The sequence below is a fragment of the Bos indicus x Bos taurus genome, chromosome 17, assembly GCF_003369695.1.
Source record: "Bos indicus x Bos taurus breed Angus x Brahman F1 hybrid chromosome 17, Bos_hybrid_MaternalHap_v2.0, whole genome shotgun sequence".
NCBI lineage: Eukaryota > Metazoa > Chordata > Mammalia > Artiodactyla > Bovidae > Bos > Bos indicus x Bos taurus.
In genome coordinates, this window is record NC_040092.1 from 55822616 (window position 1) to 55847172 (window position 24557).

The 24557-nt window shown below is 41.7% G+C and overlaps 1 protein-coding gene across 1 annotated transcript in view; it reads right to left on the bottom strand.

Annotated features, from left to right (window-relative positions):
* Nucleotides 1-24557, bottom strand: part of RNF150 (ring finger protein 150) — a 279128-nt gene that overhangs the window by 90684 nt on the left and 163887 nt on the right. The window contains exons 2-3 of the mRNA XM_027567406.1: nucleotides 17961-18211; nucleotides 499-570 (exon numbers count right to left, since the gene is read on the bottom strand). Of these exons, the coding sequence (XP_027423207.1) occupies nucleotides 499-570; nucleotides 17961-18211 (323 nt within the window). The remainder of the gene's footprint in view (nucleotides 1-498; nucleotides 571-17960; nucleotides 18212-24557) is intronic.

The window sequence follows — 24557 nt, forward strand, 5'->3', positions numbered from 1 at the left end:
CAACAAAGGTCCATATAGCCAAAGCTATGGTTTTTCCAGCAGTCATATACAGATGTGAGAGTTGGACCATAAAGAAGGCTGAGCACCAAAGAATTGACGCTTCTGAACTGTGGGGTTGGGGAACACTCTTGAGAGTCCCTTGGACTGCAAGAAGATCAAACATATCAGTCCCAAAGGAAATCCAACTCTGAATATTCATTGGAAGAACTGATGCTGAAACTGAAGCTCCAATACTTTGGCCACCTGATGCAAAGAGCCAACTCATTGGAAAAGACCCTGATGCTGGGAAAGATTGAGGGCAGGAGGAAAAGGGGGTGACAGAGGATGATCTGGTTGGACAGCATCACCATCAACTCAGTGGTCATGAGTTTGAGCAAACTCCGGGAGATAGTGAAGGACAGGGAAGCCTGGCATGCTGTAGTCCGCTGGGTCGCAAACAGTCAGACATGACTTTAGCAACTGAACAATAGCAACAACAAAAAGAAAAGAGGCTGTTACCTTGTCGCCCTTCTTAATGGTCCTGATCTGGAGCTTGCTGATTGCTTTCTTTGCTGCATCTCCCAGTCGACGCTGAAAAACCAAAAGCTGCTTGTTAGTAATAAAGACTTCTCATTCTTAACTTCGTGTCTGATAGCATTCAGTAAACCATGGCAGCTATCTCTGAAATCATGCACAAGTGGCAGGAATGTTAACGAAGATGGCTGGAGGAGATGGGGCAGTGACCTCTGTGCAGAGTGGCTTGGCTCACTGTGGTCTATTAAAGAGTTCAGTCATCGAGAGAAGCTCTTCATGCCTGATGTTAAGCAAACGGAAGATGACATGGGAAGATTCTGTCCCACAGCGACTCCAGTGCAGGTTGTATCCATGCAGAGAAGAAGAAAAGTTCCATAATCTGCCCCACTCTAGCCACTCAGTTTGTGACATGGAGATAGCCAGTCTGGAGTAGTTGGAATAGTTTTCATCTTTTGTTCAAAATCAGGGTTTATTGCTTTCATATTCCTTTCAATTTGGAAGTTTAAGCAGTTTGCTTTGCTATATATATCTCCAACCTAGACTTATATTTGGTTTGTACTATTCTATCTAGCATCATCGACTCAACGGACACGAATCTGAGCAAACTCCGGGAGATAGTGAAAGACAGGGAAGCCTGGCGTGCTGCAGTCCATGGGGTCACAGAGTCAGACACGACTTAGTGACTGAACAACAACAAATTCTATCCCATCACTTTCTTACATGCCAATTTCATCTCCATTGTGTGTGTGAGTATACACATAGGAAGATACATAAAGCATACATACTCAGTTAGCTAATAATTATAAAGTGAACACCTGAGTAACTACCATCACTCATGTTAAGAAACAATGTATTATGTATTCTTTTTTTTTTTTAATAGAGAAAGTTACTATCCTAATGACCCCTGCAGTAATGCAACGATAGAGCAATTTGGAAGAGTGGGAGAGGGAGAAGATGGAGGGAGAATTATGTTTTAATCTTTCAAGGAAAAAAATCAGTTTGCTTGTATGCTCACGAATTTTCCACATATTGTTATCTTCTAGTTTGTGACAGATGTGCGTTTGCAGCAGTGAAACATACTTGAAGGACTAAGATAAATGGGGCAAACATTTAAACAGAATAATTACTTGTTTTCACTAACTTTGTGCCTTTTGAAATAACACTCAAACTTCTCTCTTTTCTTTAAATTAGCACATACTACCCTGGTGACTCAGTGGTACAGAATCTGCCTGGCAAAGCAGGAAACATGGGTTCAATCCCTGGGTCAGGAAGATCCCCTGGAGGAGGAAATGGCTACCCACTCCAGGACTCTTGCCTGGGAAATCCCACGGACAGAGGAGCCTGGCAGGCTACAGTCTTTGGGGTTGCAAAGAGCCAGACACAACTGAGCAACTGAGCATGTGATGAACAGTTAACATATCCTAAGTACCATGCTAAAACTTTATATACAATATCAGCTTTCCCTTACAACAACCCCATGAGAAAAATATTATTTTATAGAATGAACTGGGACTTAAGTAAACTGTTTAATATCACAGAGTTAGGACGGGTAAGCAAAACTTACATATATGTCTTTTGAGGAGAAAAAGGATCATATTTCGGCAGAGATTGATGAAGGATATAAAGTCTGCACTTCGAAGGGGAAGAAGAGATGATCTAGACAGCTGGAAAATATGGAAAACCAGCTTCTGAGATATAGATGATAACTAAGGGACCTGGTAGAACTAGGTTTTGTTTTTTTGTTTTTTTTTCTATAGGAGTTCTGGACTGACAAAATAAAAGGAAAAGTGCTGTACAGTTTTAAAAAATGCTATGACCATTTGCAGGCAGCCAAACCTTGTCAATATAAGCATGTTTCCATTTCTTCTCAAGTGACATGAAAATCAGGAATACTGACTTCTGGATGAAAACCATTGTCTCATTTTCAACAATTTTCAAACAACTAGTTTGGATTTCTAAAATGCAAACTAATCAGAGAAAGACACAAACATTCTTAATAAAATGGCCCAAATAAGGCAGTTGTTACTTCCGCAGTTGATCTCTTAAATCTTTGGGTTTTTAACTGCACTGAGTATCAGTGAGTGGGAAGTCTATAGGCTGTGCTCAAAACAAGTCTTACACATAGTCTGAAGAGAGAATCTAGAGACTGGAACCCAAAGTCCATCACAAAACAGACTCTGTCCTTTGTGGTGCTCAGAAATGCAGTGATGTGATGCCAATAGATGGCGTAGGGACCACCTCAGGTCTGTGTGGGCCTTTTGTTTCAGGTAAGGATTACTCTCCCTTCTCCAGGGGGCTCCTACAGATTTTCTCTAGCCCAACCAGATTCAAATCATATTACACCTTTCATTAAAAACTGTCAGGAGTTGAGACATCTTGATAATTAGGTGTACTCATCATTTGATTGAAAAAGGTAAAAGAAAATATTTACCAAGGTTATTAGTTCCTTGACAACAATGAAGATAAACAGCTTTATGGAAAATAAACACAGAACCATTTATTAGAAAACTAAGGTCTGACATAAATACCAACAAGGACGGTAAACAATGACAGACTCCAATTCAACTCAAGATGTGTAATTTAGCTAGCTCCTAAGTACTTAAGAAATCGAGAAAAATAAAGACATTCCCCTCTTGTCCTTCTCTGGATTATAAAGAGAAATGCAGTCAAGGTGAGAAAAAACTAGGAATAAGTATGCCAAACACAGCATTAAGTCGCGCTTATGTTCCTCCTAGTTCACTGGGTTGAATAAATCGATCGTGTGCTTAGTCACTCAGTCATGTCTGACTTTGCAATTCCATGGACTGTAGCCCTCCAGGATCCTCTGTCCATGGAGTCCCACAAGCAAGAATACTGGAGTGGGTTGCCATTCCCTTCTCCAGGAGATCTTCCTGACCTAGGGATCAAATCCAGGTGTCCTGCATTGCAGGCACATTCTTTACCATCTAAGCCACCAGGGAAACGCTAATTCTGTACCGTAACTGCCCCCCTTTTCTTCCCCGACAGCTATATTTTATAGTCATTGATTATTATCATCACCATCATAACCAAGCAGAAAAATAACTAGGTGTTTTCATGTTCTAGGTGAAGAGAGGGCATCATAGACCTAAACAGAATCATCCCAGCCATGTGAAAGCTCACGTGGCCACGGCTGACTCTGACACTTCCTCACTTGCTCTCCTACGTAATAATGATCCTCCCAGGTCTGCTGGATGGGACAGAGATCATTGCACAGCCAGTCCAATCAATTTCTGTGATGTAGATCACCCCTCCATCCGTCTAGAAAGATGGATAAAAGATGCAGACTATTTTGGCGGCCATGGTGACCCACAAGGTGATGGCTTACAGTTGCTAATGCACACGTGGCACGGAATAAAATCATCATCACTTTTTAAAGTGAATTACTTAATTTTGGCTGTGCTGGGTCTTCATTGCTGCATGTGGGCTTTCTCTAGCTGTGGCCAGCGGGGGCTGCTCTTCACTGTGGTGTGTGGGCTTCTTTCTGCGGTGGCTTCTCTTGTTGCAGAGCAGGGACTCTAGAGCACGAGGGCTTCAGTAGTTGCGGTGCATGGGCTTAGATGCCCATTGGCATGTGCAATCTTCCCGGATCAGGGATCGCATTGTGTCCCCTGCATTGGCATGAGGATTCTTAACCATTGGACGACCAGGGAAGTCCCAGGGTTCTTCTTTCTGGGAAGAGTTGTAGAGGAAATGGCAATGGTTGGGAGTTAGGAAACTCAGCTTTTGCTCCTGTTTCTGTTACTCACTGTGTGACTTAGGCCAAGTCACTTAAATAGTCCAGGCCTTAGTTCCCCTTATTAGTAACCTGCGGTATGTAAACTTATGCTGTTTCCAGCTTTATCAGCTCATCACTGTCATCCATACAGAACAGAACTGGGAGGCAAAGATCCCTTGAGACCTGAATTATGGAAACAGAGCAAACCAATGGCTAATGACCTCACCGAATACTCTGCGAGTTGCTCTGTGTCCCCTGAGGGCTCTGAGCTTCCTCCAGCCAACATCAATCAGAGACCATTTTGGTTCCTGTTCTTTGGTTCCTGTTCCTTTATGAGACAGAAGCATCACCACCTACAGACCCTCCTTTGATGGCAGACACCTGGCCCACTTCTATCCCCTCCCCTTTCTCTTTCCTTGTGAAGTCCAAGTTTGTTTTAAATTCCACTACTTCTTTGGTTCCAACAAAACTTCAGCACCAATATGTGCAAAAGAAACCCAAGGGGCATGGACCATGCATATGCAAATAATAGAAGAAGCCATTCTCAGGGAGAGGGAGCTCTTTCAAGAAAGTTTGGCTGAATGCCATTACCTGATCTCAGGTAAAACAATACAACACACACACACACACACAAAACAATACAACACAGGTTTGGTTTCCTTGGATTGGCCTCAGAGGCAATACTGCTTATAAAAAAAAACAAAAAAGAACCTGATTCACTTTATCTGATCTGCCCATATCTGAAGAAGCTGCTATCTACTAGAAGTCCCTTGGTTCTCAGAATGCAGATCCAGTTCTTGTGTTAGAGGTGGGATATCCTCGGAGACAGTGAGACAAAGTCCCGGCACATGGCCCAAGGCAGGCTCACTGGCCACAAAGATGGCAGGAATGCTACCCACTGGCTTTGCTTTACCACCAGAGGGTTTCTATAAGGGGCTTCCCAGGTGGCGCTAGCAATAAAGAACCTGCCTGCCAATGCAGAAGACGTAAGAGACGTGGGTTCCATCTCTGGGTCGGGAAGATTCCTTGGAGGAGGGCATGGCGACCCACTCCAGCATTCTTGCCCGGAGAATCGCATGGACAGAGGCAGGCTACAGTCCACGGGGTTGCAAAAGAGTCGGACACGACTGAAGCAACTTAGCACACAGCACTCAGGATTTCTATTAGCAGGGTAAGAATCTGGATAGCAGCCAAAGTGGCGCACCTGGGAAATGAGGTACCCAGGGCTTCTTAACATCCTGGTGGAAGGGGAGGGCAGCCCATGGTGCATATTGGTGCTCATGATCAAGAGTATCGGATCTGGCTCCCCAGCTCAAGGTTCAAATAGAGGTCTCCGGACACAGAGGTCATTAATGGGTAGAATGAAGAAGACCCCTTAGCATCCTCTGGGAAGCTCCCTGAGGTGGAGAATCTCAAAATAGATATGACAAAGGGCCTAGCAACTAATCTTTATTTCCAAAGCCCCAAAGGGCCAATCTTCATATAGTAGCATGGTCGGGCATTCCTCATGTTTCTGCTGTGACAGATGGAGGGGCTGGTGATCCTCCTTGTGGGTCAGGGCTCCTCAGGACCTATATTGCGGAGGGAGCTTGGTCATTGGAAGCCACCCTGCCCTGAAATAAAAAACCTGCTTGTGTGCCCTTGGGGAAAACAAAATCACTTAACACCTCTTTTTCTCAAATTCATTACATCTAGTGTCCCCTTAAAATTCTAAATACTATGATTGGGAGTTTTGGATTGACATAGACACGTTGCTATATTTAAAATGGATAATCAATAAGGCCATAAGTATAGCACAGGGAACTCTGCTCAGTGTCATGTGGCAGCCTGGGTGGGAGGGGAGTTTGGGGGAGAACGGATCATGTATACATGTGGCTGAGTCACTTCTCTGTTCACCTGAAACTATCACAACATTGTTAATCAGCTATCAGTTCAGTTCAGTTGCTCAGTCGTGTCTGACTCTTTTCGACCCCATGAATTGCAGCACTCCAGGCCTCCTTGTCCATCACCAACTCCCGGAGTTCACCCAAACTCATGTTCATCGAGCCAGTGATGCAATCCAGCCATCTCATCCTCTGTCGTCCCCTTCTCCTCCTGCCTCCAATCCCTCCCAGCATCAGGGTCTTCTCCAATGAGTTAGCTCTTCGCATGAGGTGGCCAAAGTATTGGAGTTTCAGCTTTAGCATCAGTCCTTCCAATGAACATCCAGGACTGATCTCCTTCAGAAAGGACTGGTTGGATCTCCTCGCAGTCCAAGGGACTCTCAAGAGTCTTCTCCAACACCACAGTTCAAAAGCATCAATTCTTTGGCGCTCAGCTTTCTTCACAGTCCAACTCTCACATCCATACATGACCACAGGAAAAACCATAGCCTTGACTGGACGGACCATTGTTGGCAAAGTAATGTCTCTGCTTTTGAATATGCTATCTAGTTTGGTCATAACTTTCCTTCCAAGGAGTAAGTGTCTTTTAGTTTCATGGCTGCAATCACCATCTGCAGTGATTTTGGAGCCCCCAAAAATAAAGTCTGACACTGTTTCCACTGTTTCCCTATCTATTTCCCATGAAGTGATGGGACCAGATGCCATGATCTTCATTTTCTGAATGTTGAGCTTTAAGCCAACTTTTTCACTCTCCTCTTTCACTTTCATCAAGAGGCTTTTCAGTTCCTCTTCACTTTCTGCCATAAGGGTGGTGTCATCTGCATATCTGAGGTTATTGATATTTCTCCCAGAAATCTTGATTCCAGCTCGTGCTTCTTCCAGCCCAGTGTTTCTCATGATGTACTCTGCATAGAAGTTAAATAAGCAGGGTGACAATATGCAGCCTTGACGTACTCCTTTTCCCATTTGGAACCAGTCTGTTGTTCCATGTCCAGTTCTAACTGTTGCTTCCTGACCTGCACATAGGTTTCTCAAGAGGCAGGTCAGGTGGTCTGGTATTCCTATCTCTTTCAGAATTTTCCACTATACCCCAATGCAAAATAAAAAGGTTTTAAAAAATAAAATGGATAACCAACAAGGACCTACCACATAGCACCAGGAACTCTGTTCAGTATTGTATAATAACCTAAATGGGAAAGGAACTTGAAAAATAATAGATAACTGAGCCATGTTGCTGTATACCTACAACCAACACAACGTTGTTATTCAACGATATTCCAATATAAAATAAAAATAGAAACCATGATCCTGACATCAGGCAGTCAGTTCTCAAATAGATGAGTAGAATGGCCAGGTATCCAATGCCTCCAGTCCTCATACGTGTGGTTTCTCATCTGCAGCCCTTGGGGTAACCCGGGCTCTCAGGGCTGATCTGAGAGGTATCTGGGCAATGCCGGGTACGAGTCCACCCTGGTGGCATCAGGGCACTACTTCCTTACAGTGCCAACCCAGGGCCATCATGAGGACTCGTGAGGAGACAGAGACGCATGGCCTACCATTTAAAAATAGCCTTGGCATGTGCTAAACAGTAAGCAGATGTTTTTCTTCATCATACAGAACCTTTCATACTGTTCATGGGGTTCTCCATGTGTGAGAGTGGGCGGTGGGCTGCATCTCCCCTTCCCACACCATCGTGCCACCTTTACCCGAGTGTCCTTGCACACTTTATAGGTGAGAGTGTGATGGAAAAGGCTTTGTGTGCCTCCGCACCATTTCCTCACTTCCTCTCACCTTGTTCTGCCCGGCAGGCTGGACCACTGTTCCTGTATCTGTGATTTAGATCCAGTTCCTGACTCCCAAGATTCCTAAGCTCTCCCTTCACTGGACTGTCCTTCTGTCTCATGACCCTGCCCTGCCCAAGTCTCTGATTCTACTTTGCTCCAAAACCAGAGTTAGATAGCAAACACTCTATTCATCCTTACAAGGTTCCAGCTCCTAACACATCAGCCTTGGTAGTTCCTAGATCCTCACTTAGCTGTCTGAGAGGGTCCCATTTATGTCTGGGTCTATGTTTGATTATGTAGCAGAGAACTCTGGACTTGGTAGGAGCTGAGACTCTGTTGGCTGGAATGTGACATTATGAAAAGCAGCCCACCTAAGGGTCCCGTGTGTGCTCTGAGCCAACCTGTACCCTAACACTTTCATGGGCTGCTTTCATGGGCTCTTCCGGGCCACAGGGTTTGTTCAGGACTGGAGTACAGGGGTCCAGCCACCTCCATGAGCCTGAAATAGACACTGGACTCAGGCATCCACAGGCTGGCTGACGGCAAGGTCCCCAAGCAGCCTGGCCCTGGAGAAAAGAGGACAGAGCTTCATCAAAGATAAGCGATATGAGTGAAAGCCACAGCAGAGCAGCGACCCTGAGCCAAGGAGAACTGGGTCCAGAGGGAGCATGAGGCTGTGGTCTCTGCTAACCAGCACCCTTGCTTCCACTCCATAAGAGAGCCTGTGGGCCAGGGGAAGGTACAGGGCAAGGAGGAAATGGTTTCAAACAGTGACAAGAACTAGGAAGAAAATAAAGCAAATAAAAGTAATATGATGGAGGGAGAAAGACTGGGGCACAAGTGTATACCCGGCTGTCTTCAGGCCTCTTCTCTGGATGCCCATTTCCAGGAGGCACTCACTTTGTTCTGACCATTTAAATGGCATCTCTACACAGATAACTCTTATATTGCCACCTCCACCTCTTCTCTCCTAAATTCTCAGCTTGTATATCAAATACCTACCAGGCATCTCCATCTACCAGGCTTCTTTTTTCCAATGTTTATTTAGTATCTGCTTGTTTTTAAAAATTAAAGTATAGCTGATTTATAATGTTGTGTTGGCTTCTACAGTTTATTATCTCCATACCCCATTTCTGGCTTCTCTGGCCCTTCTGGGCCTCTTTTTCTGCTTTTGCTGTTTCAGTTAATGTTGCAGGAACTGACCTAATTGTACCCTTGATTCTTCGGTTTCCCTCACACATAAGATAACCATATGATTATTATCTAAACTGGAACACTTGTGAGAATAAAATGGGTGGGTTATTAATAATTAGGTTAGTATGTGCGTGTGTGCCAAGTCGCTTCAGTCCCGTCTGACTCTTTGCAACCCTACGGACTGTTGCTCACCAGGCTCCTCTGTCCATGGGGTTCTCCAGGCAAGAATACTGGAGTGGTTGCCATATCCTCCTCCAGGGGCTCTTCCCCACCCAGGGCCTAAACCTATGTCTCTTCTGTATCCTGCACTGGCAGGTGGGATTTTTATCACTAGCACCATCTGGGAAGCACAAGGCTAGTATAGCAGGTATAAACTAGGATAACTGGTTTATATGCTACATCAAATCCACGGAATTTCAAAATATTGCCCTAATTTGATGCCCATCTGGCTTCTCCATCTCGCTTACTCTAGTCCGAACCCATCACCTGTTCCTGATTCCTGCAGTCCTCCAAGTGGGCTCACATCTGTTTTTATGTGTATTTCCTGTGATGTCCCTATAATATATGGCCATGTGAAGGCAGAGTCCTTGTGTATGTATAATAATAAATGTGGAAAGGAACTTTTCTTATTTATAGACACAGAAACTTCTGGAAGCATAGAAATGGAAGTGCTAAGGCTTGTTTCCTCTGGGGAGAGCTAGAGGGAGGGAAGTTGACAAAGAGTCTGGAGCGGGGGTGGCAAACACTTACTTTTAAATGAACACTTTTATTTTTGCCTTTTTCTAAAAACAGTGTACACAGTGTTATTGTGAATTAAAGCACACTGTTGCATGGGAAGGTATTTTCCAAGAACGCCAGGTTTTTTTCTCTGTAGTCTATGGATATGTCCTCCTTTCCTCCTAACTCCGGAAAAATAATTCCATTTTATTTCAAACTGTGTCACCTGGGACGCAAAGCCCCTATCCAGACTTAACTATATGTGAGTTATGTAAGAACTTGTCTATTTAAATTTGGGAGGGAAATACTGTTTTCTAAGAGACGCTTTACTCATTAAAGACAACCCAGGTTGGGTTTTTTTTTGAGCATGAGCCACCCATTCTCCTTGACCGGCCCTGCAATAAATCTTTCTGTAGTCCAAAAAATGCAATCTTGTTAACAACTCTCTGATAACCTACATGCATTTTTTCATTGGGTCCTTGCATCAAGCCTGTGGGGATGACCTATGGGCATTCCCAGCTTACACGTGAGGAAATCTAGGCACAGAAAGGTAAGGACCCAAACAAGATCACACCACTAGAAACTGCCAAAGATTGCTGTCCAGACCCATCTGACTACAAAGCTGTGTCTTTAACTATCACCACACACTAGCACCATCTTGGTACAGTGTCTTTAGGAAACATGCCACACCAGTCAAGTCTCCCTCTCCATTTCAAGTCATGGCCCTAATCTTCTATGTCGTCATCTTAAAGACGCTGCAATGACACTACTACCATAACGAACACCTAGCAAATCTTACTCCATGGGACGCTATATTGCAATGATCTGAAAGGGCTAATGATCATGGAAGATGATGGTGACTTTCCTCTAAGTGTGACCTGCACCAAGCCAGGCAGAGACTGAGGTGTGCTGCTGGCCACTTCAAGTTCAGTCTCTTAATTACATACTGGAATGGCCAGATACTTCACCAATGTAACATTAATGCCTTTGATAGTCCATTTTAGACTGTGACTCAACTTCTAACCTGAGAGTTCCTCTTTTTGGAAGGGCCAATAATGCTTCAGGAAAAATAAATGACTTCAGTTTACCTGATGCTTACTAAAGCTATAGCTCAAACAGCTGTTAACTTTCTGTTGACTGGAACGAAGCACTCCCCATCAAAAGAGAAATATTTGTCTAAGGGAAATTATAGATCCTTATTTCATTCGTAAAAGGGCTAAAGTATGATGTCTATTTTGATCAAGAAATACTGTTTTCAGCATGATCCAAATTCACTGAGTGAACCAAAGGTAGCATCCTGTAATTCAAGGAAAGTTAATAAAGAGGGAGCAGAGTAAAAACTTAAACCTCATCCACTTCGTGCCATCCATTCTAATTTCCTTTTCACATATGTCACAGAGTTGCACATGTCAAGACAGAAATGCAATCTATATCTACCTGCACAAAGAGAACTGGCATTGGAAATAGTTACTCAACTGATTCAAGACTAAAAGTTTCATCCTTGCCTCAAATTCCCAAAGACTGCTTGGATTAGCTCTAGACTCAAAAAGATAGGGGTACCATCTCTATCATTGTTGGATCAGCTGGTAAGTATCTTTGTGATAACTGATTTATATTTGTACAGGTTCTTCAAATGTAACCTTGAGGAACCAGTGGAACTGAACTTATTTTTTGTTCCATATCTAGTTTCACTGCCTTGTGTCTAACTGGTAATGCATCCACTTAAATTCAAGAATATTCAGTAAAAGTATCAAAGTTGGAACTGTATGTAATGGTTATGCAATTTATATGATGGTAATAATGATACCATTCATTGAGAGCTCTGTAAGTGAGTAATTATGCTCAGGCATCTTAAAATATGAGACACTTTAAGCCATTTAATCCTCACTATAACTAAAAAAAGAAAGCATATTCCTCTTTAGAAATCTAAAGCATAAAATAACTTGCTCGCTTTAGGAGGTAGAACCCAACTACTATGTAGCTACTAAAAATCATGTTTTAAATATTACTTAATGATGGAGGAAATGCTCACCATTTAATAAAAAAACCACACAAATTTATATGTCTAACATGTGTGTCTGTATCTCACGCATCTATAACACACATATGACAACAATTTACTGAATATATGTATACATATGGAGTTAAAAGTCTGGAAGGTAATGTTCTTAATTGTTAACAAGTCAGTAGGGTGATGAGTGATTTGTTTTCTTTTAGTATTTTTCTGATTGCCAAAATTTTTAGAATAAACATGCATCATTTTGAGAGTCAAAAAAAGCAATAAAAATGTTCAAAAAATTGCTCCAGATTCTATAGAAAATTTAAACAGATGAGTTTTCATAAAATAAATAGAAAGTCAAAGAGTTGTCCTCCTAAAAAAACTTTGAATTTATTGGCTTACCAAAAAATCTAAAACACGTTAGTGAAGCAAAAGTCGCTCAGTTGTGTCCAACTCTTTGTGACCCCGTGGCCTATATAGTTCATGGAATTCTCCAGGCCAGAATACTGGAGTGGGTAGCTTTTCCCTTTTCCAGCTGGACCTTCCCAACCCAGGATCAAACCTAGGTCTCCTGCATTGCAGGTGGATTCTTTACCAGTTGAGCCACAAGGGAAGCCCAAGAATACTGGAGTGGGTAGTCTATCTCTTCTCCAGGGGATCTTCCCCAACCAGGAATCGAACCGGGGTCTCCTGCATTGCAGGCGGATTCTTTACCAACTATAATGGAAGCAAGCTCTATAATACATTAAGGGAAGTGAAGTGATGTCGCTCAGTCGTGTCCAACTCTTTGCAACCCCATGGACTGTAGCCCACCAGGCTCCTCCATCCGTGGGATTCTCCAGGCAAGAATATTGGAGTTGGTTGCCATTTCCTTCTCCAGGGGATCTTCCTGACCCAGGGATAGAACCCGGGTCTCCCACATTGCAGGAAGATGCTTTTAACCTAATTCCAACACTCTTTAAAAGGTTCTAGAATTAGGCCATCCTACAGGACTTTCCATGATGATGAAAATGTCCTATCTATGCCCTGCCATCCAGAAGCAACTGGAAATGTAGCTAGTATGACTGAGGAACACAATTTTAAATTTAATTTTATTACAATTAATTTAAATAGTCACACATGATTAGTGACTGCCATGTTGGACACTACAACCCAACTAAAGAAAATGGAACAAAATCTCCAAATTCTTCTTAAAAAACCAGTAGCACTATTGCCTAAACATGACAAAATGTAAATCGTGACTTCTCTGGTGGCGCAGTGGATAAGAATCCGCCTGCCAATGCAGGGCACACGGGTTCGATCCCTGGTCGGAAAGATCCCTTATGCCACAAAGCAACTAAGCCTGGACATCACAAATACTGAGCCAGTGCTCCAGAGCCCATGAGTTGCGACTATTGAGCTTGCCTGCTGCAACTGCTGAAGCCGGTGCTCCTAGAGCTGTGCTCCACGACAAGAGAAGCCACCACAGTGATAAGCCTGCAGTGAGAGTGCTGCAACGAAGAGAAGCGCCCAACTAACTGCAATAGACAAAGTCCGCACACAGCAACGAAGCCCCGGCAGTCTCAAAGATACATACATAAATACAAATTTAAAAGGTAAACTACCGGCAAATTTCACATGCGAATATCAAGGTAAAAAGTAAATAATGTACTAAATAAGGTATGAACAAAACAATTCAGCACACATTAGAAGATTAGTTATGTACTGGAAATTCAAGACGGCTCAATATTAGGAAATCCGTTAATTTAAACTACTATTAATAGATCAAAAGAGAAAAGTCAGAACTATCGCTGTTGAAAGGCATTTGTTAAAAATACATTCCTGATTAAAACTCTGAATAAAATAGGACTATGTTTACATTTGCATAACATGTTAAATATATATCTCGACCTAGAAGACTGCATGGGGAAATAATAAAATTGAGAAATGATAAAAACAATCCATTAAACTCAGAATCGGAGAAGGCAATGGCACCCCACTCCAGTACTCTTGCCTGGAAAATCCCATGGACAGAGGAGCCTGGTAGGCTGCAGTCCATGGGGTCGATAAGAGTCAGACACAACTGAGCGACTTCTTTTACTTTCATGCATTGGAGAAGGAAATGGCAACCCACTCCAGTGTTCTTGCCTGGAGAATCCCAGGGATGGGGGAACCGGGTGGGCTGCCGTCTATGGGGTCGTACAGAGTTGGACTCGACTGAAGTGACTTAGCAGCAGCAGCAAACTCAGAATGCTCCCATAAATACTGATGCTCACTATTACCACTCACTATTACCACTATTACTTTAGTCGGTTCTAGAGACACAAGTCAGTGAAGTTAGACAATAGAAGAAAAAAGGAGGTTGAAAATTTGAAAGAAGTAATATATTATCATTCACTTCATATTATTAGTGTAATCCTGGTAGACTAATTCAAACAATTACAAACACTATAATGTACTGGTTAAGAGCATATGTTCTGAAGCTGTGATATTGGTTCAATTGCTGTCTCTATTAAATAATAACTAGCTGTGTGACCTTGGGCTAGTTATTTAAACTTTCTGTTTCCTTCTCTGTAAAACGGGGACAATAAAATTATCTACTATAAGGTTATTAAGAAGATTATGTATGTAAATATATTGAGAGCTCATATAACATGCCTGTATTTAATATATACTATATAATATCACTATTAAGATAATAAAATTTTAAATAATAAATTACTGAATACATGAATTATTAAATTATAGTAATGTGCAAAATAAACAAAAATCAAAAGTCTTCCCATATTAAAAAGATTTCATTTATAATTGCAATACAATGAACTAGGAATAAACATTTCTTATGTGCAAGATTAAATGAGGATACTTAAAATGCTATTAGGGAATAAAAAGAATAGTTAAATAAAGGGAAAACATGTATCATTCTTAGATAGGAAGATTCAACATCATTAGGTTATAGATTCCTAAATTATTCTATAAATTAAAAAAACTAGCTTAAAGTGATTCTAAATTCATACAAAGATACACATGGAAAAAGCGAAGACAGAGCAATAAAAGAAGATGAGCATGAACAGATATGAGGCATAGTATGGTGCTAAAATATTCAAAAGAGTATGCTATCAGAATGTGAAAAGCCAGATTAAAGCTACATTTTATAGAGCGTACAAACAGAACCACATATGGAGCCTTAATATATGCTAAATGGGGGAGGTTCTGCATATGAAAAGGAAAAGATTAATTATTCAATAAACACCAGTTACAAAAACCAGTAGGCAATCTGAAAAAAAAAATAACATTGGCTCTGTACTCGATTCTTTAAGTCAAAATAAGTTCTCTGTAGATTAGAGTTTTAATCGTCAAAGTGAAAAAAGAAAAGCAGTGGATGAAATACTGTTTTTCTATAATCTTGGACTATGGAAGATCTTATGATATAAAACTTGGGAGCTATAAAACATTGGTAGATTCAGTTATGTAATACCCCCAAAGATACACCAGAGACAATGATAAGTTTAGAAGAAAAACATGGAATCTGTAGCAGTGCCACAAAGAGTTAACTACTCTGACCAGTAGTAAAGAGCTTATACACATCAGTCAACGTGACCAACAACTCAACTGAAAAGCGGTCTAATAATATAAGCAGATACTTCAAAGAAAAACAACTTTTTCTATTTAATGGAACTTGTGATCAGAAACATGTGATGCCATTTTTATCTTATTAAATCACAAACAACGAAAAAAGCCGTAACATTTATATGGTGAGGATACTGGAAACAGTGCTTGTTATTAGTATATTGTTGTATATGTTAGTATTTGTTGTTTAGTCACTAAGTCGTGTCCGACTCTTTGTGACCCCATGCACTATAGCTTGTCAGGCTCCTTGTCCATGGGATTTTTCAGCCAAGAACGCTGAAATGGCTTGTCATTTCTTCTCCAGGGGATCTTCCTGACCCTGGGATCAAACCCACGTGTCCTTCATTGGCAGGGGATTCTTCATCTCTGAGCCACCAGGGAAGCCCCATATGTTAGGATAAGCAGTATTAATATCCTACTGGAGGAATGTTGTTTATATTAGTATCAGTATTACTATATTGCTGGTTCATGTATAAATTGGTTCAACCTTTCTGGCAGACAATTTGGCAGTATCCATTATAGTTTAAAGGCTTTCCTGGTGCCTCAGATGGTAAAGAATCCTCCTACAATGTTGGAGACCTGAATTTGATCCCTGGGTTGGGAAGATCCCCTGGAGAAGGGAATGGCAACCCAGCCCAGTATTCTTGCCTGGAGAATTCCACGGACAGAGGAGCCTGATGGGCTACAGTCCATGGGGTTGCAAAGAGTCGGACATGACTGAGCGACTAAGCACAGCACATTATAATGTAAAATACACATACTATTGCCCTAGCTATAACACTCAGAATTTACCATACAGATACACTCACAAACGCGCTGTGTCACATGTACATTTGTGTGTGTGTGTGTGCTCGGTTTTGTTTTTTGGTGAGGGAAAACACATTCATTGATAGGAGCTGGCTAAATAAATGTATTTGGAGAAGGAAATGGCAACCCACTCCACTGTTCTTGCCTGGAGAATCCCAGGGATGGCGGAACCTGGTGGGCTGCCGTCTATGGGGTCGCACAGAGTTGGACACGACTGAAGCGACTTAGCAGCAGCAGCAGCAACAAATAAATGTAGTATATGCAGAAAATAAAACATTATACAGGCATACCTCGTTTTACTGTGCTTCACAGATGTTGTGTATTTTATAAATTGAGGGCTTGTGGCAACGCTGCATTGAGCAAGTCTATAGGTGCCATTTTCTGACAGCATTTGCTCTTTGTATCTCTGTGTCATATTTTGGAAATTCTCACAATACTGCAAACATTTATTATTACTATATTTGTAATGGTGATATGTGGTCAGTGATCTTTGATGTTATTGCAAAAAGATTATGATGCGCTGAAGATTCAGATAATGGTTAGCATTTTAGGCAGTATTTAAAATTAAGGTATGTACACTTTTTTGGATATAATGTTATGACTACAGTATAGTGTAAACATAATTTTATGTGCATTGGGAAACCAAAAAATTCCTGTCGACTTGCTTTACTGAGATATTTGCTTCATTGCAGCGGTCAGGGATCAAACCCACAGTATCTCCAAAGTCTGCCTATACAGTCATTAGAAATGAGAAGACAGCTTGGATTGAGTGTTGATAGGAATTAATCTCTAGGATGACGTGAGAAATATTGGTACAGATTTATATGTGCTCTTATTGGTTTAGACACACACACACACACACACACACAAGTGTTTGTAAGCGCATAAAAAAATTCCTTGGGTGAGAAGATATTCCGGAGAGAAAAACTGCATAACTGAGGGACAGACATGGGAATGTAATTACTCTTCATTGTATACCATGTTGGGCTTCCCGGGTAGCTCAAATGTCAAAGAATCTGCCTGTGATGTGGGAGACCTGGGTTATACCTTTTGCATTTTATACTAAGAGTATGCTTTACCTCTTCCAAAATGTATTGCTTTCAAAATATATTTTATTTATTTATTTTTGTTTCTTTCTGTTCTCAAGGAGGAAATTCTGGCTCTTTCCATATTATACTGATACAATTAGCATAATCTTAGCTCTTGTCCTCTTTCCCCCTTTATTTGTGTCTGGTGGTTTAGTCGCTTAGTCATGTCTGATTCTTGCAACCCCATAGACTACAGCCAGCCAGACTCCTCTGTCCGTGTGATTTCCCAGGCAAGAATACTGCAGTGGGTTGCCACTTCCTTCTCCAGGGGCCTTCCTGACTGAGGGTTCGAACCCGGGTCTTCTTCATCGTAGGCTGATTCTTCACCAACTGAGGCACTGTCTAAATAGTAAATAACTGTCCCATGAATGAGCAATAGGAATGTGGGACAAAGCATCTCCATGTTATAGAACAATGTTAGCAAGACATTAAAATATGTATACCTGGAAAAGACCTGAAAACCTCTGCAGCAAATGTTAACAGTGTTTATCTTGAGTAGGGGCATCATAGGTAAGTTTGGTTTTGGTCATGGCATTTTCTGTGATCTCCAAAGTTTACACCATAATGTCTTACTGTGGTAATAATTTTTAAGTTTTTTTTTTTTTTCTTGTATAACTTTCTGCTACTCACCTGGTTCCTGTCCCTGGCATTTGCATATCGAAACCTCTGGATATAGTAGAAGACCAGCCAGGCAAGGGAAATGATCATGAGCACGATGAAGGAGATGGACACAAACACGACCGAGGTGCGGCTCACGTATTTCTGCAAGTTCCGGGTCCCGATGGTGATGTACATGGTCACAGTGATGTTTCTCTCCAGCAGGCTTACTATCTCCTTCCCCTTGGGCTCAGGGATCATGATTGCCACGATGTCTTCGACACCTGTTGTGAGAGGACAACAAGTGTAAGGGGATGAAAGAGAAGATCACCGGAAAGTGTGTGAACAGAATAACATGCATCAAATAATGGTACTTCTTTCAATGAGTCTGTGCCGGACCAGACAGCCAGGTCTAATTCCCAGCCAGAAATGGAGGTGAATTTTCCTTTCTTCAGCTACTATGGGATGCTGCTGTCTTACAGATGAGTAAAGAACCTAAAACAAATGCCTGTTTTTGGTACCAGCGAGGTCATGATCCTGCTCCTTTTCTAGCTCCCCAAGGTGGTGTTGGCCCTGGCCCAGGAAAGATGGACCCTCCCAACCAGCCCAGTTTACAGTTCTATGTTGCATTTCACAGTCACTCCACAGAGGGGAAAAGGTACTTTGCGCCCCATGGCAAAGGATAAAATACCCAAATTTACACCATCTGTCTGTGAGTTCTCTCCTTCCCCTTCACAGACACTAGGAGCACTCAGTCATAGACTTTATTAATCATTTCCAAGACAGGCTTCTCCTACAATATCCAAAGCAATCACAAAGCAGATTTTTCTTTTTATTAAAGTATAGTTGATTTATAATATTGTTAATTTTAGGTACATAGCATCGTGAGTCAGAATTTTTGTAGCTTACATTCCATTGTGAGTTATTAAGATAATGGCTATAATTCCCTGTGTTACACTATATGTCTTTGCTGTTTATCTGCTTTATACATAATAATTAGTTAATCCCATACCCCTAATTTGTCCCTGCCCACTTCTGTCTCCCCTTTGATAACCACAAGTGTGTTTTCTATATCTGTGAATCTGTTTCTGCTAAACAAGTTTTCTTAACAAGCTCTAATATGACCTGCCAACATAAAATAACAGTCTCAGAATTATCTTCTGCTTATTTTACCTAATTCAATGTAAACATTTTGTGTATCCTCATGCCAAGCAAAGAGAGGAGAGAAACTGTACAGATAACTCCAGGATGGTTTCATCTCCACTCTCAAATACTCTTACTGCGGAGCCCCTGTTTATTGGACATTTTGAAGCAAAAGTGGTACCCTTCTTCAGTCTGAGATATCTGGGTCATTTTCCCTTCTCCTCATGGCACTCTGAGGCACAGCCTCTTGGTGAGGAGTTCAGAGGCCTCTGTAAGGGGTCTTTGGTAAAGATAATGATATCAGCTCCAAATGAGCCAACTCAACATGTCACTAGTGGCTGATGCTCAGATGAGAATAACAATCCCTAGGTTAGTTTTCAGGGAGTACCTCAACTCCAATCCATCCTACAATGTTCTTCATGGGCCCCGTTTCCACATGGAAATGCCCTATTACTTGAGGTCACTACAAATTAAACTGCAAACTTGCAATTAGGATGTAGGTTCTGGAGAGAATTAAACACCCCTTCAGCTGCTTAAAGCTGGCCTTATCCATGCACTGAGGTCAGTCAGTGAGACAGAATTACCAGATTATATTTGTTCAGGGTGTTGCAAGTTTCTTAGAAGCTATTTAGGGCTTTCCCTTGACCTTGATCTCTAGGCAGTTTTTCCATCCTAAATTCCTTGATGGTATTTCACTTAGGCCAAATGAATATTTTTAAAAGCCAGCTAGATACAAAGGTGTCTATGTATGAGACATCAACTATATGATTTTTTAAATTCCTGAAACCTTTGCACTGGCTCAACTGTAAAAATCACAGAACTACACAGTGTTTAGATTTGGCCGTTCTTTCTGGGAATTACTGAAACCGATGGCTTAGATTTCAACTCTGCAGAATTTACTGACAATCCTGATGCTCGTTCTCTCGTCATGTTTACTTTGGCTAATGGCTGTATGTGGTCTGAGGTTCTGTGAGGAATCAGAGCTTCTGGCAGGTTTTGGCTCTATAGAAATATGATCTTTGTATACTGGACTAATCTGGCCTGGTGAAGTTCACCCCGGTACTGGAGCCACACTGTAGATATTTAGTCAGTGATAGATCATAAGTTTTCACTTGATTTTTTTTTTTTTTTTTTACTTTATATATTTTTCAAGTGAGTCTATTCAAGGTTCCAGAATGAGACCGTTTTTGTTTTTGGAGATGAGGTCTCGGGGTTATTTATATAAGACTTTGTATGCTCAGACTTTGGAGAATCCCATGGACAGAGGAGCCTGGTGGGCTACAGTCCATGGGGTCGCACAGAGTCGGACATGAGTGAAGCGACTTAGCACTCATGCATGCTCAGACTTAGACCAATTTCACTCTTTTTAGTAGTCAAATTTCATCAATATATTCCTTTATGACTTCTACTTTTGATTCTCTGTGAATGAAGCTCTTCTTCATCAAAGATGATAGAAATATTCATCTAAAATTTCTTTTAGCTGTACTTTAAATGTAGTTCTACTTTTTACATTTAAATCTTGAGCAATCTGAGTGCGGTTCAATAGCAACACCACATTTAACGTGATGGGCAGAGAGGAGACAGATAGGATGAAATTTGTTTTTTTCCTAAATTCTCAGACATACAGGGGTCTATTTTTGGATTTTTTTTTTTTATTGTAAGGTGGATCTATCTTTTGGCTCTTTTAGCTGTGGAGCTTTTAACATATTTACTATTTGGTAGCCTCTTTACTTAGTCATTTCCCTCCTTACAATATTCCTATTATCTATTTATATTAAGGGACCATTTATAAAAAAGAGATATCACAGAGCCTGATAGTGAAGGTTTGGGCTTTGAAACTGGACAGGTTTTTTTCCAAACTTCAGTTCAGCATGTTAAAAATAGGTAACCAAATTTTGGATATCTGAAGAGTTTTACATTACCCATCACCCACTTTCAGGACACAAGGAAACATTTTTTTTTCCTGTAAGGTATAATTTGCTATTTTAAAGCACTTATTTTAAACCTAAGTGCTCAGTTGTACTACCTGTGTTGTTTATCCCACTGCCGCACTTTCATGATATATGATATCTGCTCAAAAAGACTGAAAATGGAAATGGCGTGGTTCTTTTCATGTGGACCTCAACCTTATGCATTTTCAATGTTCATAATGAATTTCTAGGGCTAATGTTGGTAGAAAATAGATGGGATTCTGAGATATTTCTCCCTGTACTTTAGGCTACTTATTGTGCATGGTAAAAAGAGACACTGAAGGCATCCATTTATACCAACAGAAATAGTCATTAATAATCTTGGCATTTAGGGTGTCTAAAAATGGTACAAAGCAGACTTGTGAATTATTTCAGCAGTCTGATCGATGCACAAAATCTGCTATAGGACCTAATCTATTCAAATGAGATGTGTGCACCAATATGGGTTTCCAGAAAATTCCCAGATCTTTGCTTCATTTTGGAAGATGCAGCCAGTGTTCCAGAGAAGCTGGAAGATTCTCTCCAGTTAGCTTGGAGTGTAATTGCTTCTGAGGGTATGTGTGTGTTGGCGGGGGGCGGGGGGGTGCGGGGAGAAAGGGAGAACCAGGGATGATGGGGGAGAGAGTGCTGAAAGCCCAGCTGAGTTCTCCTCGGAGGTAAGTGCTGCCCTAAGTATCAAATCTATGACACCCAGGAGGCTCTGAGTCTCAGGAGAGAGAAGTTAACAAAGCATATTTTATATGGGTAAAATCTACAAAGAGACCCCGCTATTGGGGCAATTTTATGTTTACTCTGGGGCTTTCCAGGTGGCTCAGTGGTAAAGATTCCAACTGCCAAGCAGGAGATGGGAGTTCATCCCCTGGAGGAGGGCATGGCAACCCACTCCAGTATTCTTGCCAGGAGAATCCCATGGATAGAGGAGTCTGGAAGGGTACAGTCCGTGGGGTCTCAAAGAGTCAGACACAACTGCAGTGACTAAATAACAACAACAAATGTTTACTCTGATGCCCAGTCATTGTCATGTGCAGCTCCTCTTTTTGCAAATGATGTCAGCCTACCATCTATTTTCCTCCCAAAGGCACTCTACTTTTGAGTGATCACTGCTGTGTAATTATCGTGTATCCTGGAAAAGCTCTTCAGCCCTGTCCCGTGACCAGGACACAGATGACCCAGCTGCCAGACAAACAGCAGAAGCGGCCCAGAGTTTTCGTGCTTCCTTTTCCTGGGCGTGGGCTCAACTGTCATCTAATTTGGAGAAGGAAAAGCAACGCGCTCCAGTATTTTTGCCTGGAGAATCCGATGGACAGAGGAGCCTGGCGGGCTGCAGTCCGTAGGGTCGCACAGAGTTGGACACAACCAAAGCAACTTAGCACAATTTGGTACATGCAGATAAGTAAGGAATCAAAAGTTCAAAAAGCCAAATAATGTTGAATGTCAGGGAAATTCTTTACTTATGGATTCAAAACCAGGTTGTAAAAACTCTCTCAACAGAATGTTTAGAAAACCAGCAGAGGGCTAGATAGTTTACAGAGCTGGCAGTCCCATTCCTCCTCGTACATCCTGGAGAGTGATAAAATTCCTCGGAATTCATGCAAGCAAAAATCCTTTTTCAATTCTCTGTATCCTCTCTCTCCTCTAATTCTCATTTTAGTTTCATGGATTGTCCTTTAGAATTCAGTCAATACTAAGAGAAACCTGCAGTTTCCATTTGTAGATACTTTCTAACACTTCAGTTCAGTTGCTTAGACGTGTCCGACTCTTTGCGACCCCATGGATCGTAGCACACCAGGCCTCCCTGTCCATCACCAACTCCCGGAGTTCACTCAGACTCATGTCCATCGAGTCAGTGATGCCATCCAGCCATCTCATCCTCTGTCGTCCCCTTCTCCTCCTGCCCCCAATTCCTCCCAGCATCAGGGTCTTTTCCAATGAGTCAACTCTTCGCATCAGGTGGCCAAAGTATTGGAGTTTCAGCTTCAGTATCAGTCCTTCCAATGAACACCCAGGACTGATCTCCTTTAGGAATGTCTGGTTAGATCTCCTTAAAGTCCAAGGGACTGTCCCGGCTTCTCCAACACCACAGTTCAAAAACATCAATTCTTCAGCGCTCAGCTTTCTTCACAGTCCAACTCTCATATCCATACATGACTACTGGAAGAACCATAGCCTTGACTAGATGGACCTTTGTTGGCAAAGTAATGTCTCTGTTTTTCAACATGCTATCTAGGTTGGTCATAACTTTCCTTCCAAGGAGTGAGCGTCTTTTAATTTCATGGCTGCAATCACCATCTGCAGTGATATTGGAGCCCCAAAAATAAAGTCTGACACTGTTTCCACTGTTTCCCCATCTATTTCCCATGAAGTGATGGGACCAGATGCCATGATCTTCATTTTCTGAATGTTGAGCTTTAAGCCAACTTTTTCACTCTCCTCTTTCACTTTCATCAAGAGGCTCTTTAGTTCCTCTTCACTTTCTGCCATAAGGGTGGTGTCATCTGCATATCTGAGGTTATTGATATTTCTCCCGGCAATCTTGATTCCAGCTTGTGTTTCTTCCAGCCCAGCATTTCTCATGATGTACTCTGTGTATAAGTTAAATAAGCAGGCTGACAATATATAGCCTTGACGTACTCCTTTTCCTCTTTGGAACCAGTCTGTTGTTCCATGTCCAGTTCTAACTGTTGCTTCCTGACCTGCATACAAATTTCTCAAGAGGCAGATCAGGTGGTCTGGTATTCCCATCTCTTTCAGAATTTTCTACAGTTTATTGTGATCCACACAGTCAAAGGCTTTGCCATAGTCAATAAAGCAGAAATAGATGTTTTTCTGGAACTCTCTTGCTTTTTTCCATGATCCAGCGGACGTTGGCAATTTGATCTCTGGCTCCTCCGCCTTTTCTAAAACCAGCTTGAACATCTGGAAGTTCACAGTTCACATACTGCTGAAGCCTGGCTTGGAGAATTTTGAGCACTACTTTACTAGCGTGTGAGATGAGTGCGATTATACGGTAGTTTGAGCATTCTTTGGCATTGCCTTTCTTTGGGATTGGAATGAAAATGGACCTTTTCCAGTCCTGTGGCCACTGCTGAGTTTTCCAAATTTGCTGGCATATTGAGTGCAGCACTTTCACAGCATCATCTTTCAGGATTTGGAATGGCTCAACTGGAATTCCATCACCTCCACTAGCTTTGTTCGTAGTGATGCTTTCTAAGGCCCACTTGACTTCACATTCCAGGATGTCTGGCTCTAGGTCAGTGATCACACCATCTTGATTATCTCAGTCGTGAAGCTCTTTTTCATACAGTTCTTCTGTGTATTCTTGCCACCTCTTAATATCTTCTGCTTCTGTTAGGTCCATACCATTTCTGTCCTTTATTGAGCCCACCTTTGCATGAAATGTTCCCTTGGTATCTCTAATTTTCTTGAAGAGATCTCTAATCTTTCCCATTCTGTTGTTTTCCTCTACTTCTTTGCATTGATCGCTGAAGAAGGCTTTCTTATCTCTTCTTGCTATTCT